Below are 21,018 nucleotides of genomic sequence, written 5' to 3'. Positions count from 1 at the left end.
TTATCCCAATAAGCATATTACACTCGAGTCAGATGTACTAAAAATCTTAATGTAGATTCACTATGGATGCATTTTGCCTCCATCATTCCCATGTTCATATCCCTATACATTTCCTGTATGTAATAATGGACCCAGTTCCATGATCTATTGAGTCAGTTGAGTGTCTGTTTCAGGGGACACAAGGCCCTTTGGGTCAGACAGGGAGGGCTGGCCTAAAAGGAGAACAAGTAAGATGCACCTTCTAGTATATGTCCGTCTAGTGTGTTCCGACTCAGTGTTCTGTTAAGTATTCATCATTAATCGTGGCATTGCTATTGAGTTGTATTGACAGTGATTTATGTGTTCTGTCTTTGTAGGGAGACATTGGTCCTCATGGGGAATGGGGGACCCCAGGTCTACCTGGACTGCCTGTAAGTTGTCCTTTTTCATAAATATGGTACTGTTATTACCCTTGTATTTCTGAAAATATAGTAAACATACTTATACAGGAAAAAAAGTAAATGCTAATGTGATGAATTTTCTCTTTCTATAGGGTTTGTTTGGAGAAAAGGTATGTGTATAACAGTTCCCTAAATACAAATACACACATTTGTTCTGTTTTTTATGCATACCTTTGTGTCTTGTCAATGAATTATTTGGAGATTGGGGGATTGACTGAGGGCACTGACTAAATTTGCCTAATTGTCAGGGTCTAAAAGGATTTGCTGGAACAGCAGGTCCTGTTGGAGTAAGAGGCCTGCCTGTGAGTATGACCCTACTCACATCACAAAACATTACAGTAGCAGACACTTTACATCTGTTTAATGAAATCAAAATAATTCCTGACCCAATCTGGCAACCCAGGGCAATGAGATTAACTTAGATATTGTGTTTGTTTTTCCTTATTTATGTCAGGGCCTCCCTGGACCTCCTGGCCCCCCTGGAACCTCTTTGAATCTCTCTCTGGCACAACTCAAGGCAAGTCGTTGGTAATCTATCCAAGCACATCCAAAGACTTCCATTTTGAAACTAAAGCCATTTCAGCAAATTTAGCCATAACTATTTATATTACAACACCTCCTTGTTTCAACCCCTGCCTGATCAGGACCTCATGTACCTGTCAGACAAGCCCAACTACCTCCTGATCCAGACTCTACTGGATTTATTGCACCAAGAACTGCACTTGCTCATAGATCCACCAGACGGCACTAAAGAACACCCAGCTACCACCTGCTTGGAGCTCTGGCTCTCCCAGCCCAACTTCACTAATGGTATGGGCTTCTTCCACAATGTGAAGACTTCTCTGTTATATTCTAATACCACAATATTGCTATCAGATATTTTAAAGCATCTTAAATGTACAATATGCTTATTGGATTTGTGTGGGAGCGGTTGTACAGCAGCAGAGAGATGGAACCCTGCTCAGTTTCTGATGTAAAGGTTGTTACATGTTCCAGGGATGTATTACATTGATCCTAACCAGGGCAGCCCAGTTGATGCCCTTCTGGTGTACTGTGACTTCACTACAGCACCAAAGACCTGTCTATCTCCGCTCCAGCCTCAGGTACTTGCACACACACTTCTGGCTCTGGGACCCACTGAACCATAGAGCTTATATAATATGGTAATAACATATGCTAAATGTATGTAATAACATATGAAATACATTCGAACTTCAGGTGCCAGTAAAAGCATGGCTGAAGGATTCTGGGACAAATAACTCATTTCATTGGTTGAGTTCAAAGGAAAAAGGCTTTCAGGTAAGCCTCAAATCCAATCATGATTCTCAAATCGAATCAAATCAAAGTTTATTTGTCATATGCAAAGGATATATGTGGTGTACACAGTACAATGAAATGCTTTTGTGTTTCTGGTTTGATTTCCTTCCTTCCATGCCCTCTCCCAGTTTGAGTATCTAGGACCCGACGTGGTGCAGATGAGATTCCTGAGGTTGAACAGCAGGCTCACCAGTCAGAACATCACCTACTCCTGCCAGCCTGGGAACATACAGGGACCAGGCGAAAGAGAGGTGAAGTTCCTGGCAGACACACAAAGACAGAGTTACCTGGGGACATTACAAGATTGTGTGGTATGTTTTTAGACTACCCTATAATGATTACCATGTACTATATTAGATTGTGGTGGTGGTGGTGAGGAGGGAAGGCTGTTGAGAGATGGTGAAGAGAGTCACTTCAATACTTGTATGTATGTACTTTGTGTTTCTCTTGGCAGCCCTCTGAGGAGCTGCATTCCGGAGGCCGTCGTGAGGCGGTGTTCCAGTTTGAGAGTGAGGACTTGGATCTGCTTCCCCTGAGAGATCTGGCAGTGTTCGGCAGCAGTGACCTCACACAGGAGTTTGGATTCACTGTTGGGCCTGTGTGCTTCAGCTAAAGGAAGAGAGACACTCTCTAAGGACTGATAAGAGCAGAGACAACAATGAGACAACCACCAGCCAGTGGGGAAATGACCCAGAGAAATGGGAGAGAAACAGATACAGAGAAAGACATCAGCATCTCTCCTCTTCTCATGACATTCTTGTTTATTGCTAAGACAAAGTAGACGTACCAACCAACAGGAAAAAGTGTCTCTTTTCTCTATCCAAAGGTTGACCAGTTACAAATATGAACTGGTTAGCCTATCCATTTTCAGAGGCCAGTGATATTCTTGAGAGAAATTATCTTTGTATTTTTGTTTACACTGATTTCACTGGTGATATTGAAACATGCTTATTTATGTAATTGGTTTAAATGACCGATGTTTCTTTAAATGCTAAAGGTTGCTATAATTATTTTTTCACGTTACCCATACTTAATTCAGGTATGTTCTTGATGAAGAGCACTGTGGTTTACACATTAACCTTCACTGCTGCAATTTAACAATGTGTCCCAAATTGGAGACATAGCTAAATCTCTATTTTATGAGCTCCTTGCTCACTCTACGTCATTATATACACACTATACCCTTACATCTGCAGTTAGAAACTAAGAAACATTCCAATATTGATCCCTTGGTTTGGACTATTATTAGGAACTATGACAATGAATTCTGTCTGGTGATAATATTGTATGCATTATTGCATCACCTGATAGATGCAGTAACCTAATCACCATTTGTGAAATTGTGATGTTTTGATTTCTGTTGATACAGAGGAACAATGCAGTACTGTAAAAAAAAAAAAAAAAAAAAAAAGTGTTTTTACGTTTTTCTTCAGTTTCATCTTTGTTTCAAGATATGTATTTAATTGTGTGATTTACTTAATTTATATGCTGGACATTTTCTTTGTTGTTTTTCTTTTTAAGTTTGAATAAATAGCAATCATTCATATTCTCATGTTTTGTATTGTGCCCCCGAGATAATAGTACTTTTGTTGTTAGACGGAAATGTATGAATAAATGAAGGGACTGTACTAATTAATTCCTAATGAATTGGTATCGTCATATGGAATATTACACACAATTTATTGAGCACCCAAACCATTTGTAAATAAGCTATTTTATTTTCAGTAAAACTTGAAACAATTGAAAACGATGAGATTTGACTAGATTCGAATGAAAATGAACTACTGATGTTTCATTAAAAGTAATCGGACGAAGTGTTGATTTGAGAGAAAGGCGTGTATTTACAATGTATCATCCTCAGACTTGTATCAACGAATGTATTTTGTTGCTTCCGCTCTGTTCGGTCAGGTTACTTTTTCTAGCACTGAGCGCGTGGCATGTATAGATATTGCATTGCTGCTCTTGAGTAGAGAATCGTTCTCTTCAAGGTATGCAATCATTTTAAACGAACACTTGCCGTTTTCCTGTTAGACATGCTCATCGTTTGTAGTAAATTAACTTTACTCGTGTAACTGCTTGTTTTTAGGCTGTAGGCCTCGTAATGCCTCGGTCTATAGTCGCTTTGTGAATCGGTCAAGCTTCGCTCAAGATCCAGGACATTGGAATTGTGAGCTCTGAAGAGCACGAGATACCATACACTGTTGAATAAAAGGTAAAGTACATTTATTTCTAAATTCAACATCTTATTTTAGTATACGTTTTGATTGTGTTAGCTTGCACATTGTTTTTGTTTGCGAGGATGTTTTCAGTCGTAATTATCAGGGGCGTATTCATTACGCAGATTCTGTTGGATAACGTTTCTTAAACGGAACGAAACGGGGAGGGACCTGTCTGAATTTGTCCAATAGAAACTCTTGTTTTGCTCCCGTTTGGTTCTCACACGGTGAACTGTTTCCGTAATGAATACATCCCAGCTGTTGCGAGTAGACTTCGGGCATAGTCTCCTCTAGCTAGCAGATTGTAACGGGCTAATGTGACGCTCCAGTAGCGGTTACAGGATAGGTACTGTTTGGAGAAGCACAGAGCATTTTCGACTAGCCTTTTTTGGGCCAAACATGTATCTTCTAAAATTCCCGTGTCCAGTTGCAAGTGGTTTGAATTTATAAAATGCTCCGATATTAAAATACATGTTTTGTGCCAAGTGATCCAACAATGTATACGCAGCCATCTTGTCTAATTCAAATGTTCTCTCTCTCATTGATCAAAACAACCGTGTCATCATGGCATGCAGCACTTTGGGGTGGTCATCCACCTGTTTCAATGAGGGGATTTGATTCATCTGAACCGTGTAGCCGTTTTGCACCGGGTAAAGGTTGATTGCGTTAATTTTGGAACCGGGCTGCTCCCTGGCATGAACAAGGTGCACTGTTCAAAGCCCACAGTCTGCTCAACACAAACGTGACGTAATGAGTAGTATTTTGTGTTTTCTCATGCAAAAGTGATTTGCTTTTGAAAAGAAACACTTGATCTGCCTTTCCAATGAATGGATGTTCCCCAATGCTGGAAGGGGGCCGAGTGAAAAAAAGTTTGGGAACCAGTGGAGGCTGCTGAGGGGAACGAGGTGGCTGTTGATTTCAGCGCACATATGGGTGCACACAGTGTTGAGAACCAGCTGAGCACTCGCTCATGTCCGGATTATGGAATCTATACAACACACCACTAAATCTATAGAATACAGGTAGACTAAGCCTAACTACAGTAATAGATGCATGAAGAATGTGTCCCTACGCCAGACAGTACCTACCCTGAGCATCACATTAGCCCGTGACAATCTGCTAGCTACCTCTCGTCAGCTGGCATACAGTATCTTAAAAGTAATTTATTTCCTTTCGAAGCTAATTTGACCTGTTTGGGAACAAATGTAAGCAATATTTTCAATAGTTAGGTCAATTGGCAGGCTGCAAATAAGGAAAGACAGTGACAATAATGTAAATATAACAATAATATATGCCATTTAGCCGACACTTTTATCCAAAGCGACTTACCAAAGCGATGTGTGTCTACATTTTACGTATGGGTGGTCCCGGAAATCGAACCCACTACCCTGACATTACAAGTGCCATGCTCTACCAACTGAGCTACAAAGGACCCCTCAAGTACTCACTAACAATAATTGGCTGTGATTGACAGGAATATTTTCAAACATGTCATTATTATCAATAAAAGGTTTGTAAATGAAACTGCATTGCTTTGTTTTCAGATATTAAGCTTTATTTGTCAATTGAAGCAAAATCATAATTGTATGCTATATCCTACAAACATTTAGTCCTATTTATGTGTCCTCAATATTGAAAGTCATTTGGTCTAATAAAGTACATCTCTCTACAGTTGAGTTTGTATAATTAGAGAAGGGAGGTTGTGTTGCTGTAATTTCTAATTTGCAGCCTACTTTCCTCCTCTAGCATAGAGTCTATGACTTCACTGTGGGGTAGGCTGGAGACATGCACTCACCATCAAGGAAGGAATTTGTGTCTTTAACCTTCACTGGGAGTGGCAACTATAACAGCAAACAGTGGAGAAGACAGTCCTGCTGGAGGGTGAGTGAGTGCTGAAGGAAGTCAACCAACCTACGTATCTTAATCACAAACTCTGGTCTGATGACTTACTATGTATGCTTTGCAGTTGATTGATAGGCTATACTATATATCCCACTGAATGTTTTATACCGTAAATATAGCATGACATTTTTAATGGTTTACTAACTTGAATGAAAAAATCCCCAGAGACACAATTATCATCATATCCATAATATCATGTGATTGTCACTCCAACAGAAAATGACGAGCTCAGACCTGTCACTGTCAATCTGTGGAGATATGACACCGGGATGGTGATGTTTATCCGAAGAATATGACAATGCAGTGCCTCTGTATAGTACGTAGCAGCATGGTACTGACAGTTGATCAGACATGTTGCACTGTGTGTGACATTCAGTGGTTCTTCTGGATTTCTTTCTTCGTGTGACTCTCTCCTGACAGACAAGCTGGTGCAATCAATTGTAGCTGAGTTTTGGTGTTATTTACTCTGCTTACTGCTTTGTAATTTTCTATCTCCTCCAATTTGCACCCATTTCTCCACAGAAATGGAAACAGTTATCCAGATTGCAGCGCAACCTCATCCTCTTCAGCGTGGCTCTCATGTTAGTTTGTGGGATTGCCACTTACCCCACTGTCACAGAACACTTCAGAGGTAAGGCCAGCAAAAAAAATCTAATTGTTATGGTGGTGGGGACTCTGTTTTTGAGGCACCAGAGACTGAACATCCTCCCCTATGTACCTCCCCAGGCCTTACTGTTGTTGTGAAGGAGGATGAGGGCCATGTTCTGAAACTGGTCATCCCTGAGGTCCTACCTGAGTCGGATAAACAGAACCAACCACTAGTACCAGAGCCACCTTCAGAGGTTGGTACATTCCACTCCTCTAATACTAAAGCTAGCCTTTGGCTGTGAGAAAGGGTTAGGGTTAGTGATACATTCAGTACATTCAGTGTTCTTGAATTGAAGCACTTCCCTTAACGTGTCTTGTCCTTCAGAAGCAGAAGAGGGCACCCCACAAGCGGGGGCCACCCGGCCTGCAGAACCGTCTGCAAAAGAAAGGCACCAGGTCAGATATCCAGGTGGAGGAGAATCCGATTCAAGAAGCAAAGAAAGCTGACAAAGAAAAGGGAGAGAAGCCACTTGTTAAGTAAGACTAGTCTCTAATCAGAGGAGATGACTAATGGATAATGAAAGTCAATTTATCTCTGATACATAAGCCTTTATTGCATGCATGGATTAGGGAAGCGATGGTGAGGAGTACTCTGACTAGAAACTAAAACTCTGTTCCAAACATATAAAAATGTTTTCTGGTCTTCTCATCTTGACCGACACCTATGTGTGTTTAATAGGCGTGGGGCCTTGATTGAGGCTGACCAAGCCACTGAAGGAGGAACTGCCAAGGAAGCAGAGAACAAGGTGGCTGTCCCAGCGGTTGAGCAAGAGGACCATTCACACGAGCCAGGTCTGTACCATGTCTCTGCCGCTTGTGTGTGTGCAAACTCTCCATAGCCCACCCTTCATGACCATTAACAACAGTTGTTTATTAAGCACAAGTTGAGCTTGATAGAGGGCAACTAGCGCTTTGAGAGGAAATGTGCATGGTCTGAAAGAGATTTAGTTATTTGAAATCGAAGTAATTCATTTCTAAATCTTTAGATGGTAGTTAAATATCTTGGCGTGTGTGTTTCAGAATTCGATAGGCTTGAGGCAGTACGAGATGCTTTCAGACATGCGTGGAAGGGGTACAAAGAGTTTGCCTGGGGCCAAGATGAGCTGAGGCCCATCTCTAAGTCTTATGGAGAGTGGTTTGGCCTGGGCTTGACCCTGATTGACGCCCTGGACACCATGTGGATCCTCAACCTCAGAGAAGGTACTTCAGTGTTTCCCCGAGGATTTTTTTACAGCAGCGATGGCAAAGTTGGATGTTTTTAAAGCTAATTTCCTGCAATTCTACACATTTTGCCATGGAGCAGAGAGAACATTTGACCATTTTAAAGCTAATTTCCTGCAATTCTACACATTTTGCCATGGGGCTGAGAGAAATGTGATCAAAGATATGGATCTCCATTATCTTTTCAACATACTTTTATATCTGGTTTTAAGTTGACACCGATTTTTTTTTTTACCGCCCCTAAAATTACCCCTCCCCCCAAAAAAATATATACAGTATATTATTATTATTATATAAATCATATATTACAGTATCATTATATTACATTATAATTATATACCGTATATTATTATATAAATTGTTTATTTAATTTGGCGGCCACAATTTAGCAGCGCCACTGCTGAATGCATATAGGGAAAACGCTACTTATATTCATGATCCAACTTTTCTTTGTATCTGCTATATCATAGAGTTTACATGGAGTTAGACCACTAAAGTTGTGGTTGGTCTCTTTTGGACAGAGTTTGAGGAGGCTAAGACCTGGGTGTCAACGGAGCTCTCCTTCAATAAGAACGTTGATGTGAACCTTTTTGAGAGCACCATCCGTATCCTGGGCGGCTTGCTGAGCACTTACCATCTGACTGGAGACGCTCTGTTCCTGGACAAGGCTGTGAGTCACATGCAGACAGAGGGACATGCAGACAGAGAGCTGGCTATTACTGCTGCTGGGCCTCTGACATTTCCTCTTCCACTCCTTCTGCCTCTCAAAGACCCTTTCATGGGATACTGCTAGGTCTTATGAGTTCTTTCGTGAAATAACTTGTTTTTCTGTGGGAGGGGGTCTGGCTAGGGAAACATATTGATCGGCCTTCTGTTGTTCTTTTGATGACCTTGCAGAAAGATATAGGAACGAGGTTAATGCCTGCCTTCAACACCCCGTCCAAGATCCCCTACTCAGATGTGAACATTGGGAAGGGTACGGCCCACCCCCCTCGATGGACGTCGGACAGCACTGTTGCTGAGGTCACCAGCATCCAGCTAGAGTTTAGGGAGCTGAGTCGCCTCACTCAGGACACACGCTACCGGGTAATATTCACAAGCAATGTTCTAGTGAAAGGACTCGATTAATGTCAGCCTTCTGGACAACGTTTGATTCCACAGCACTTTATCAATAATCTCTGACAACACTTTAAGATAGAATCCTTAGTTGCTACATCATTTTCTGGACTTCTAGATTAATGATGTATACGTAATTTGATTATTGAAAAAGATCATTTATAAATGTCTTACTTATTAATCCATCAGAACCCCCAAATATAAGCTTGTTTTACTCCAATGTTTGTACATAAAGAAGAAGTAAACAAACACTGTATATCCTCAACATGATTAAAACAATAATTTTCCTTGCATCCATAGCTCTGTCTATGAATTTGAGTGGTTACATTTCCCCAGGTGCATTCCTCAGCTTTGTACCAAAACAGAAGCAGGGTGACTGCTTTGTTAGTGATTCATTTACGGATTCTAGCTTTAACTTACATATCCCCCCCCCCACCTCCTTTCTCATCCAGGCTGCAGTGGATAAGGTCATGCAAAAAGTCCACAAGCTGGAAGGGAAGCAGGACGGCCTCGTCCCCATGTTCATCAACACCAATAGCGGCCAGTTCACCCATCTGGGGGTCTTCACCCTGGGCGCACGAGCAGATAGCTACTACGAATACCTCCTTAAACAGTGGATACAGGGAGGCCAGAAGGAGACAGAGTGGGTTTTCTCAACACTTTTCCTGTCTACTTTTCTCGAGGCTGTCATGAGGTTGAGGCTGACACTAATTCACAGAGTCAGGTCTAGCCACTAGATTCCTACTCATCTTGTCTAGGCTCCCTGCTAAGTACTGGAGGCAGGAAGCAGAGTTGTCGCTGTTTTAGCTTGCTGTCGTGTTTGACAGTCCTAAGCTTGATCTCCTCAGCTCCCTTGATGTAACTGACACGACTTAAACAACCCATCTCTCTGCTACCTGCAATTCTGTGTGGATGTGGCTGAATGGCTGTATGCCGTATCAAGCTGTGCACAAGACTATTCATGACTGTCTGGTAATATTTGCTTAACTTCATGCACAACTAGGTCTTCAGAGCTACTTTATAAAACATTTATCCTCCGTTGGAACAGCTTTCACAGACCCAGCGCAGCTTGAGGACAGATTTGGTTCTTGTGCTATGTTTAAAGTACTTGTTTGAAATTGTATTTTTATTTCATTGGCTCAGTGCTCTATCAGTTGGTGTTGACACTAGATTCTATGGGACACTTATCAAACAATAATAGTAAAAGTACCATTCAGCTGATGTTTCTCAGTATTTGTACAGTTATTAGCCATATTCCTTTGTCAAGCCAGTAGTGTTTTTATACAGAGCAGTACACATGGACTGGTGGAGGTACTGGTCCAAAGTGTTTGGCTGTAATGCTGTGTCTGTGCGTGTGTTTGGCTGTAATGCTGTGTCTGTGCGTGTGTTTGCTGTAATGCTGTGTCTGTGCGTGTGTTTGGCTGTAATGCTGTGTCTGTGCGTGTGTTTGGCTGTAATGCTGTGTCTGTGCGTGTGTTTGGCTGTAATGCTGTGTCTGTGCGTGTGTTTGCTGTAATGCTGTGTCTGTGCGTGTGTTTGCTGTAATGCTGTGTCTGTGCGTGTGTTTGGCTGTAATGCTGTGTCTGTGCGTGTGTTTGGCTGTAATGCTGTGTCTGTGCGTGTGTTTGGCTGTAATGCTGTGTCTGTGCGTGTGTTTGGCTGTAATGCTGTGTCTGTGCGTGTGTTTGGCTGTAATGCTGTGTCTGTGCGTGTGTTTGGCTGTAATGCTGGGTCTGTGCGTGTGTTTGTGCGTGTGTTTGGCTGTAATGCTGTGTCTGTGCGTGTGTTTGGCTGTGTCTGTGCGTGTGTTTGGCTGTAATGCTGTGTCTGTACGTCTGTTTGGCTGTAATGCTGTGTCTGTGCGTGTGTTTGGCTGTAATGCTGTGTCTGTGCGTGTGTTTGGCTGTAATGCTGTGTCTGTACGTGTGTTCTCCAATGTTTGGCTGTAATGCTGTGTCTGTGCGTGTGTTTGGCTGTAATGCTGTGTCTGTACGTGTGTTCTCCAATGTTTGGCTGTAATGCTGTGTCTGTACGTGTGTTCTCCAATGTTTGGCTGTAATGCTGTGTCTGTACGTGTGTTCTCCAATGTTTGGCTGTAATGCTGTGTCTGTGCGTGTGTTTGGCTGTAATGCTGTGTCTGTACGTGTGTTCTCCAATGTTTGGCTGTAATGCTGTGTCTGTACGTGTGTTTGGCTGTAATGCTGTGTCTGTACGTGTGCTTGGCTGTAATGCTGTGTCTGTACGTGTGTTCTCCAATGTTTGGCTGTAATGCTGTGTCTGTACGTGTGTTTGGCTGTAATGCTGTGTCTGTACGTGTGTCCTCCACTGTTTGGCTGTAATGCTGTGTCTGTACGTGTGTTCTCCACTGTTTGGCTGTAATGCTGTGTCTGTACGTGTGTTCTCCACTGTTTGGCTGTAATGCTGTGTCTGTACGTGTGTTCTCCACTGTTTGGCTGTAATGCTGTGTCTGTGCGTGTGTTTGGCTGTAATGCTGTGTCTGTACGTGTGTTTGGCTGTAATGCTGTGTCTGTACGTGTGTTTGGCTGTAATGCTGTGTCTGTACGTGTGTTTGGCTATAATGCTGTGTCTGTACGTGTGTTCTCCACTGTTTGGCTGTAATGCTGTGTCTGTACGTGTGCTTGGCTGTAATGCTGTGTCTGTACGTGTGTTCTCCACTGTTTGGCTGTAATGCTGTGTCTGTACGTGTGTTTGGCTGTAATGCTGTGTCTGTACGTGTGTTTGGCTGTAATGCTGTGTCTGTACGTGTGTTTGGCTGTAATGCTGTGTCTGTACGTGTGTTTGGCTGTAATGCTGTGTCTGTGCGTGTGTTTGGCTGTAATGCTGTGTCTGTACGTGTGTTTGGCTGTAATGCTGGGTCTGTACGTGTGTTTGGCTGTAATGCTGTGTCTGTACGTGTGTTTGGCTGTAATGCTGTGTCTGTACGTGTGTTCTCCACTGTTTGGCTGTAATGCTGTGTCTGTACGTGTGTTCTCCACTGTTTGGCTGTAATGCTGGGTCTGTACGTGTGTTCTCCACTGTTTGGCTGTAATGCTGTGTCTGTACATGTGTTCTCCACTGTTTGGCTGTAATGCTGTGTCTGTACGTGTGTTCTCCACTGTTTGGCTGTAATGCTGTGTCTGTACGTGTGTTCTCCACTGTTTGGCTGTAATGCTGTGTCTGTACATGTGTTCTCCACTGTTTGGCTGTAATGCTGTGTCTGTACGTGTGTTTGGCTGTAATGCTGTGTCTGTACGTGTGTTCTCCACTGTTTGGCTGTAATGCTGTGTCTGTACGTGTGTGTTTGGCTGTAATGCTGTGTCTGTACGTGTGTTCTCCACTGTTTGGCTGTAATGCTGTGTCTGTACGTGTGTTCTCCACTGTTTGGCTGTAATGCTGTGTCTGTACATGTGTTCTCCACTGTTTGGCTGTAATGCTGTGTCTGTACGTGTGTTCTCCACTGTTTGGCTGTAATGCTGTGTCTGTACGTGTGTTCTCCACTGTTTGGCTGAAATGCTGTGTCTGTACGTGTGTTCTCCACTGTTTGGCTGTAATGCTGTGTCTGTACGTGTGTTCTCCACTGTTTGGCTGTAATGCTGTGTCTGTACGTGTGTTCTCCACTGTTTGGCTGTAATGCTGTGTCTGTACGTGTGTTCTCCACTGTTTGGCTGTAATGCTGTGTCTGTACGTGTGTTCTCCACTGTTTGGCTGTAATGCTGTGTCTGTGCGTGTGTTTGGCTATAATGCTGGGTCTGTGCGTGTGTTTGGCTGTAATGCTGTGTCTGTGCGTGTGTTTGGCTGTAATGCTGTGTCTGTGCGTGTGTTTGGCTGTAATGCTGTAATGCTGTGTCTGTGCGTGTGTTTGGCTGTAATGCTGTGTCTGTGCGTGTGTTTGGCTGTAATGCTGTGTCTGTGCGTGTGTTTGGCTGTAATGCTGTGTCTGTGCGTGTGTTTGGCTGTAATGCTGTGTCTGTGCGTGTGTTTGGCTGTAATGCTGTGTCTGTACGTGTGTTTGGCTGTAATGCTGTGTCTGTACGTGTGTTTGGCTGTAATGCTGTGTCTGTGTTCTCCACTGTTTGGCTGTAATGCTGTGTCTGTGTTCTCCACTGTTTGGCTGTAATGCTGTGTCTGTACGTGTGTTTGGCTGTAATGCTGTGTCTGTGCGTGTGTTTGGCTGTAATGCTGTGTCTGTGCGTGTGTTTGGCTGTAATGCTGGGTCTGTGCGTGTGTTTGGCTGGGTCTGTGCGTGTGTTTGGCTGTGTCTGTGCGTGTGTTTGGCTGTGTCTGTGCGTGTGTTTGGCTGTAATGCTGTGTCTGTACGTGTGTTTGGCTGTAATGCTGTGTCTGTACGTGTGTTCTCCACTGTTTGGCTGTAATGCTGTGTCTGTACGTGTGTTCTCCACTGTTTGGCTGTAATGCTGGGTCTGTACGTGTGTTCTCCACTGTTTGGCTGTAATGCTGTGTCTGTACATGTGTTCTCCACTGTTTGGCTGTAATGCTGTGTCTGTACGTGTGTTCTCCACTGTTTGGCTGTAATGCTGTGTCTGTACGTGTGTTCTCCACTGTTTGGCTGTAATGCTGTGTCTGTACATGTGTTCTCCACTGTTTGGCTGTAATGCTGTGTCTGTACGTGTGTTTGGCTGTAATGCTGTGTCTGTACGTGTGTTCTCCACTGTTTGGCTGTAATGCTGTGTCTGTACGTGTGTTTGGCTGTAATGCTGTGTCTGTACGTGTGTTCTCCACTGTTTGGCTGTAATGCTGTGTCTGTACATGTGTGTTCTCCACTGTTTGGCTGTAATGCTGTGTCTGTACATGTGTTCTCCACTGTTTGGCTTCTCCACTGTTTTGGCTGTAATGCTGTGTCTGTACGTGTGTTCTCCACTGTTTGGCTGTAATGCTGTGTCTGTACGTGTGTTCTCCACTGTTTGGCTGTAATGCTGTGTCTGTACGTGTGTTCTCCACTGTTTGGCTGTAATGCTGTGTCTGTACGTGTGTTTGGCTGTAATGCTGTGTCTGTACGTGTGTTCTCCACTGTTTGGCTGTAATGCTGTGTCTGTACGTGTGTTCTCCACTGTTTGGCTGTAATGCTGTGTCTGTACGTGTGTTCCACTGTTTGGCTGTAATGCTGTGTCTGTGTGTCTCCACTGTTTGGCTGTAATGCTGTGTCTGTATGTGTGTTTGGCTGTAATGCTGGGTCTGTGCGTGTGTTTCCACTGGCTGTAATGCTGTGTCTGTACGTGTGTTTCCACTGTTTGGCTGTAATGCTGTGTCTGTGTGTTCTCCACTGTTTGGCTGTAATGCTGTGTCTGTACGTGTGTTTCCACTGTTTGCTGTAATGCTGTGTCTGTGCGTGTGTTTGGCTGTAATGCTGTGTCTGTGCGTGTGTTTGGCTGTAATGCTGTGTCTGTGCGTGTGTTTGGCTGTAATGCTGTGTCTGTGCGTGTGTTTGGCTGTAATGCTGTGTCTGTACGTGTGTTTGGCTGTAATGCTGTGTCTGTGCGTGTGTTTGGCTGTAATGCTGTGTCTGTGTTCTCCACTGTTTGGCTGTAATGCTGTGTCTGTGCGTGTTTTGGCTGTAATGCTGTGTCTGTGCGTGTGTTTGGCTGTAATGCTGTGTCTGTGCGTGTGTTTGGCTGTAATGCTGTGTCTGTGCGTGTGTTTGGCTGTAATGCTGTGTCTGTGCGTGTGCTTGGCTGTAATGCTGTGTCTGTGCGTGTGTTTGGCTGTAATGCTGTGTCTGTGCGTGTGTTTGGCTGTAATGCTGTGTCTGTGCGTGTGTTTGGCTGTAATGCTGTGTCTGTACGTGTGTTTGGCTGTAATGCTGTGTCTGTACGTGTGTTTGGCTGTAATGCTGTGTCTGTGTTCTCCACTGTTTGGCTGTAATGCTGTGTCTGTGTTCTCCACTGTTTGGCTGTAATGCTGTGTCTGTACGTGTGTTTGGCTGTAATGCTGTGTCTGTGCGTGTGTTTGGCTGTAATGCTGTGTCTGTGCGTGTGTTTGGCTGTAATGCTGGGTCTGTGCGTGTGTTTGGCTGGGTCTGTGCGTGTGTTTGGCTGTGTCTGTGCGTGTGTTTGGCTGTGTCTGTGCGTGTGTTTGGCTGTAAGGCTGTGTCTGTGCGTGTGTTTGGCTGTAATGCTGTGTCTGTATGTGTGTTCACCAGTGTTTGGCTTGTAAAGCTGTCTGTGCATGTGTTTGGCTGTAATGCTGTGTCTGTGCGTGTGTTTGCTGTAATGCTGTCTGTGTGTGTGTTTGGCTGTAATGCTGTCTGTGCATGTGTTTGGCTGTATTGCTGTGTCTGTACGTGTGTTTGGCTGTAATGCTGTGTCTGTGCGTGTTTGCTGTAATGCTGTGTCTGTGCGTGTGTTTGGCTGTAATGCTGTGTCTGTGCGTGTGTTTGGCTGTGTCTGTGCGTGTGTTTGGCTGTAAGGCTGTGTCTGTGTGTGTGTTCACCAGTGTTTGGCTTGTAAAGCTGTCTGCATGTGTTTGCTGTAATGCTGTGTCTGTACGTGTGTTTGGCTGTAATGCTGTGTCTGTGCGTGTGTTTGCTGTGTCTGTGCGTGTGTTTGCTGTAATGCTGTGTCTGTGCGTGTGTTTGGCTGTAATGCTGTGTCTGTGCGTGTGTTTGGCTGTAATGCTGTGTCTGTGCGTGTGTTTGGCTGTAATGCTGTGTCTGTGCGTGTGTTTGGCTGTAATGCTGTGTCTGTGCGTGTGTTTGCTGTAATGCTGTGTCTGTGCGTTTGTTTGGCTGTAATGCTGTGTCTGTGCGTTTGTTTGCTGTAATGCTGTGTCTGTGCGTTTGTTTGCTGTAATGCTGTGTCTGTGCGTGTGTTTGGCTGTAATGCTGGGTCTGTGCGTGTGTTTGGCTGTAATGCTGGGTCTGTGCGTGTGTTTGGCTGTAATGCTGTGTCTGTGCGTGTGTTTGGCTGTAATGCTGGGTCTGTGCGTGTGTTTGGCTGTAATGCTGGGTCTGTGCGTGTGTTTGGCTGGGTCTGTGCGTGTGTTTGGCTGTGTCTGTGCGTGTGTTTGGCTGTGTCTGTGCGTGTGGTTGGCTGTAAGGCTGTGTCTGTGCGTGTGTTTGGCTGTAATGCTGTGTCTGTGCGTGTGTTTGGCTGTGTCTGTGCGTGTGTTTGGCTGTAAGGCTGTGTCTGTGCGTGTGTTTGGCTGTAATGCTGTGTCTGTATGTGTGTTCACCAGTGTTTGGCTTGTAAAGCTGTCTGTGCATGTGTTTGGCTGTAATGCTGTGTCTGTGCGTGTGTTTGCTGTAATACTGTGTCTGTGCGTGTGTTTGGCTGTAATGCTGTGTCTGTGCGTGTGTTTGGCTGTAAAGCTGTCTGTGCGTGTGTTTGGCTTTAATGCTGTGTCTGTGCGTGTGTTTGGCTGTAATGCTGTGTCTGTGTGTGTGTTTGGCTGTAATGCTGTGTCTGTGCGTGTGTTTGGCTGTAATGCTGTGTCTGTGCGTGTGTTTGGCTGTAATGCTGTGTCTGTGCGTGTGTTTGGCTGTAATGCTGTGTCTGTGCGTGTGTTTGGCTGTAATGCTGTGTCTGTGCGTGTGTTTGGCTGTAATGCTGTGTCTGTGCGTGTGTTTGGCTGTAAAGCTGTGTCTGTGCGTGTGTTTGGCTTTAATGCTGTGTCTGTGCGTGTGTTTGGCTGTAATGCTGTGTCTGTGCGTGTGTTTGGCTGTAATGCTGTGTCTGTGCGTGTGTTTGGCTGTAATGCTGTGTCTGTGCGTGTGTTTGGCTGTAATGCTGTGTCTGTGCGTGTGTTTGGCTGTAATGCTGTGTCTGTGCGTGTGTTTGGCTGTAATGCTGTGTCTGTGCGTGTGTTTGGCTGTAATGCTGTGTCTGTGCGTGTGTTTGGCTGTAATGCTGTGTCTGTGCGTGTGTTTGGCTGTAATGCTGTGTCTGTGCGTGTGTTTGGCTGTAATGCTGTGTCTGTGCGTGTGTTTGGCTGTAATGCTGTGTCTGTGCGTGTGTTTGGCTTTAATGCTGTGTCTGTGCGTGTGTTTGGCTGTAATGCTGTGTCTGTGCGTGTGTTTGGCTGTAATGCTGTGTCTGTGCGTGTGTTTGGCTGTAATGCTGTGTCTGTGCGTGTGTTTGGCTGTAATGCTGTGTCTGTGCGTGTGTTTGGCTGTAATGCTGTGTCTGTGCGTGTGTTTGGCTGTAATGCTGTGTCTGTGCGTGTGTTTGGCTGTAATGCTGTGTCTGTGCGTGTGTTTGGCTGTAATGCTGTGTCTGTGCGTGTGTTTGGCTGTAATGCTGTGTCTGTGCGTGTGTTTGGCTGTAATGCTGTGTCTGTGCGTGTGTTTGGCTGTAATGCTGTGTCTGTGCGTGTGTTCTCCAGTGTTTGGCTTGTAAAGCTGTCTGTGCGTGTGTTTGGCTGTAATGCTGTGTCTGTACGTGTGTTTGGCTGTAATGCTGTGTCTGTGTGTGTGTTCTCCAGTGCTTGGCTGTAAAGCTGTGACTGTGTTCTTCAGATTGCTGGAGGATTACCTGCAGGCCCTAGAGGGAGTGAAGAAGAACCTGCTTAAGAAGTCATCTCCTAACAGCCTGACCTTCGTAGGGGAGCTGTCCCATGGTCAGTTCAGCCCCAAAATGGTTAGTATACGAACTATGCACACCAGATGAGTGTGGGTGAAAGAGCTGATGTTTTCTCTAAATCAACGGAACCTCAAGATTTTCTTTGAGGGAGGTTTGCACCCTGTTTAAGGTTGGGCATTTGAAGCCCAGTTTCACCCAATACTTAAATATTATCGCTTTGATGAGTCAAGCAAGGCTGTCAACCCCTAACCAGCTGTAGTTCCAGTCTTTTCCATTAAAATATTGTGGGCTCTATTCTGCAACATGGACATTCTATTGCTCCACTGACTCCCCAACCCTGTCTGTCAGGACCACCTGGTGTGTTTCCTCCCTGGGACCCTGGCTCTAGGGGCCCACCACGGCCTGCCAGCCGACCACATGGAGCTGGCCAAGCAGCTGATGGAGACCTGCTACCAGATGTATGCCCAGATGGAGACTGGCTTGAGCCCTGAGATCGTCCACTTCAACATGCACGAGGGAAGCATCAGAGATGTAGACGTCAAGGTGGGTATACAAGGGTGTGCACTTCCCCTGCAGAGATATTATTAAACAATACACTACTGAAGTATAGTTGGGTTTCTGACCCTTTTATTTTACTGCTGTGAAGTTTTTCATGGATATGGTCAATTTCCTATGTGATTGTTTCTCGTGTGTGTCTCTGTCCTCTTCTCAGCTTGCAGACAGACACAACCTCCTTCGCCCTGAGACGGTGGAGAGCTTGTTTTATCTGTACAGGTTCACTAAGGACAGGAAGTACAGAGACTGGGGCTGGGAGATCCTCCAGAACTTCAACAAGTACACCAAGGTGAGAGAACACAGTCACTACCCAGCCTAGACTACTGTTAGTAAATTAACCAGCCTGGTCTCAGATCTGTTTGACGTGACAAGGACCATAGAGTTGGCAAGACGGCACAAACTGATCTGAAATCGGGCTACAGAGAAATGCAATGAGATATTCAGTATGTGGTTATTGAGTGAGTATTTCCCCAGAGATTACAGATCCTTCTCTTATAGCGTGTGTTATGTTGGTCTGTCTCCCTTCAGGTTTCTACTGGTGGCTACACATCCATCAACAACGTCCGGGACCCAGAGTACCCCAGCCCCCGGGACAAGATGGAGAGTTTCTTCCTGGGGGAGACTCTTAAGTACTTCTACCTGCTGTTCTCAGATGACCCAGAGCTGGTCAGTCTGGACAAGTATGTGTTCAACACAGAGGCCCACCCCCTGCCCATCTGGCCTTCTGCTGAGTGAGCGATACACCAGCCAAGTCAACGGGATACATGCACTACCGTTCAGAAGTCTGGGGTCACTTAGAAATGTCCTTGTTTTAAGGAAAAGCTTTTTTTGTCCATTTAAATTAACATCAAATTGATCAGAAATCCAGTGAAGACATTGTTAATATTGTAAATGACTATTGTAGCTGGAAACGGCCGATTTATTTTTTATGGAATATCTACATTTTTATTTTTATTTCACCTTTATTTAACCAGGTAGGCTAGTTGAGAACAAGTTCTCATTTACAACTGCGACCTGGCCAAGATAAAGCATAGCAGTGTGAACAGACAACAACAGAGTTACACATGGAGTAAACAAACAAGTCAATAACACAGTAGAAATAAAGAGTCTATATACATTGTGTGCAAAAGGCATGAGGAGGTAGGCGAATAATTACAATTTAGCAGACTAACACTGGTGTGATAAATTATCAGATGGTCATGTGCAGGTAGAGATACTGGTGTGCAAAAGAGCAGAAAAGTAAATAAATAAAAACAGTATGGGGATGAGGTAGGTAAATTGGGTGGGCTATTTACCGATGGACTATGTACAGCTGCATAGGTGTACAACAGTGAAGAGGCGACTCCGGGATGAAGGCCTTTATAGGCAGAGTTGCAAAGAAAAAGCCGTATCTCAGACTGGCCAATAAAAAGAAAAGATTAAGATGGGCAAAATAACAGACACTGGACAGAGGACCTCCTCCTAGTAGGCCAGCATCCCGGAGTTGCCTCTTCACTGTTGGCGTTGAGACTGGTGTTTTGCGGGTACTATTTAATGAAGCTGCCAGTTGAGGACTTGAGGCGTCTATTTCTCAAACTAGACACTCTAATGTACTTGTCCTCTTGCTCAGTTGTGCAACGGGGCCTCCCACTCCTCTTTCTATTCTGGTTAGAGCCAGTTTGCGCTCTTCTGTGAAGGTGGTAGTAGTACACAGCGTTGTGTTAGATCTTCAGTTTCTTGGCAGTTTCTCGCATGGAATAGCCTTAATTTCTCAGAACAAGAATAGACTGATGAGTTTCAGAAAGTGTTTTGTTTCTGGCCATTTTGCGCCTGTAATCGAACCAGGAATGCTCAACTAGTCTAAAGAAGGCCAGGTTTATTGCTTCTTTTAATAAGCACAACATTCTTATAGCTGTGCTAACATAATTGCATAAGAGTTTTTTTTTAAACTTGGCACGTTGTGTTAGCTAATCCATTGGAACACAGGAGTGATGGTTGCTGATAATGGGCCTCTGTACGTTTTATGTAGATATTTCATAAAGAATCAGCCATTTCCAGCTACAATAGTAATTTACAACATTAACAATGTCTAGACTGTACTTCTGATCAATTTGTTATTTTAATGGACAAAAAATGTGCTGTTATTTAAAAAAAAAAAACAAGGACATTTCTAAGTGACCCCAACCTTTTTGAACGGTAGTGTAGATACAGAAATACATCACAGCTCAGGGCTTGGCTAACACCAAGATATCTCATTGCTCATTTTGATATATCTGTGACTCAAGTTTGGGTTGGTTTACCCTCTCCCAACTCCAAAACTCTGGAAAAATGGCAAATTTAAAATAAAAAGGCCGTAATTCATTGTTCGTTAAATGATTGTAATAGCCATGGTGGAATGACAGCAGTGCTAGGGTGAGATTGAGGCACGGTAGCCTTGATATTTATTTAAAATGTTCTCTGTTCTCACCACATTGCTGGTGCGGAGTCTGTCTGTCCTCTGATAATGAGTTGTTTACTCTGAAGGAAGAGTGGAAAACATGAGCCAGCCAACCTGTGTAGTTGGCTCATTGTGGTTATTTTGTCCACCAACACTAGAGAATGGGATGAGTGTGACTGAACTCCAAGCTGTTTTAGGCAGAAGCCCAAGAGGAAGTGGAGGTGACACATTAATGGGCTTTACAGGAAATGACATAGCATTGGGATGAAACTTCCTGTGTCCCTGGATCATGTCACTCTCCAGTTTCTCAATCACATTCTTAAGAAATTATTTATATAAAAAAATATTTAATGTTAAAATCATGTCAGGCATAGAACAATCTAGTTTACTTGCATACTGTGCACCTTTTTGTGTATGGGGACAACAAGCACTTATTGTTGAATTTCCTTGAGTTTGACTGACTCCGCTGCTATTATCTTTAAAGAATGTCAGTTTCCTATTTTTTTCCTTATCATTTGTCATCATTGCTGTTGTGTGGCATCAAATTAGGGCAAGCTAGTGTGAACACTTGGGTAGTTTAGTTATACAGATATATTTGTGAGATTAAGCTGAATTTAGTCCATATAATTTGAATTGATTTGTAGTGTGTTATA

At 44.0% G+C, this 21,018-nt stretch overlaps 2 protein-coding genes across 2 annotated transcripts in view; both read left to right on the top strand.

Moving 5' to 3' along the window:
* The window catches only part of si:dkey-61l1.4 (collagen alpha-1(I) chain), a 65,971-nt gene extending 60,237 nt beyond the window's left edge, over positions 1-5,734 (top strand). The window contains exons 59-69 of the mRNA XM_042321266.1: positions 174-227; positions 357-410; positions 533-550; positions 689-742; positions 895-957; positions 1,085-1,250; positions 1,437-1,543; positions 1,659-1,739; positions 1,886-2,068; positions 2,212-3,969; positions 5,720-5,734. Coding sequence (XP_042177200.1) covers positions 174-227; positions 357-410; positions 533-550; positions 689-742; positions 895-957; positions 1,085-1,250; positions 1,437-1,543; positions 1,659-1,739; positions 1,886-2,068; positions 2,212-2,370 — 939 coding nt within the window. The 3' untranslated portion in view covers positions 2,371-3,969; positions 5,720-5,734. The remainder of the gene's footprint in view (positions 1-173; positions 228-356; positions 411-532; positions 551-688; positions 743-894; positions 958-1,084; positions 1,251-1,436; positions 1,544-1,658; positions 1,740-1,885; positions 2,069-2,211; positions 3,970-5,719) is intronic.
* Positions 5,735-6,167: 433 nt separating this feature from the next.
* On the top strand, positions 6,168-18,684 carry LOC112232797 (endoplasmic reticulum mannosyl-oligosaccharide 1,2-alpha-mannosidase). The gene is made up of 13 exons (XM_042321265.1): positions 6,168-6,206; positions 6,398-6,506; positions 6,602-6,717; positions 6,849-6,919; positions 7,203-7,315; positions 7,544-7,723; positions 8,266-8,414; positions 8,642-8,830; positions 9,313-9,503; positions 17,331-17,451; positions 17,743-17,937; positions 18,107-18,238; positions 18,478-18,684. Exons 1-13 carry the CDS (start codon positions 6,168-6,170, stop codon positions 18,682-18,684), a joined length of 1,812 nt encoding a protein of 603 aa, XP_042177199.1.
* Positions 18,685-21,018: the final 2,334 nt, after the last annotated feature.

The sequence above is a fragment of the Oncorhynchus tshawytscha genome, linkage group LG04 (genome assembly GCF_018296145.1).
Source record: "Oncorhynchus tshawytscha isolate Ot180627B linkage group LG04, Otsh_v2.0, whole genome shotgun sequence".
Taxonomy (NCBI): domain Eukaryota; kingdom Metazoa; phylum Chordata; class Actinopteri; order Salmoniformes; family Salmonidae; genus Oncorhynchus; species Oncorhynchus tshawytscha.
The sequence above is the reverse complement of the archived record's forward strand: the minus strand, read 5'-3'. Positions and strand labels throughout refer to the sequence as shown.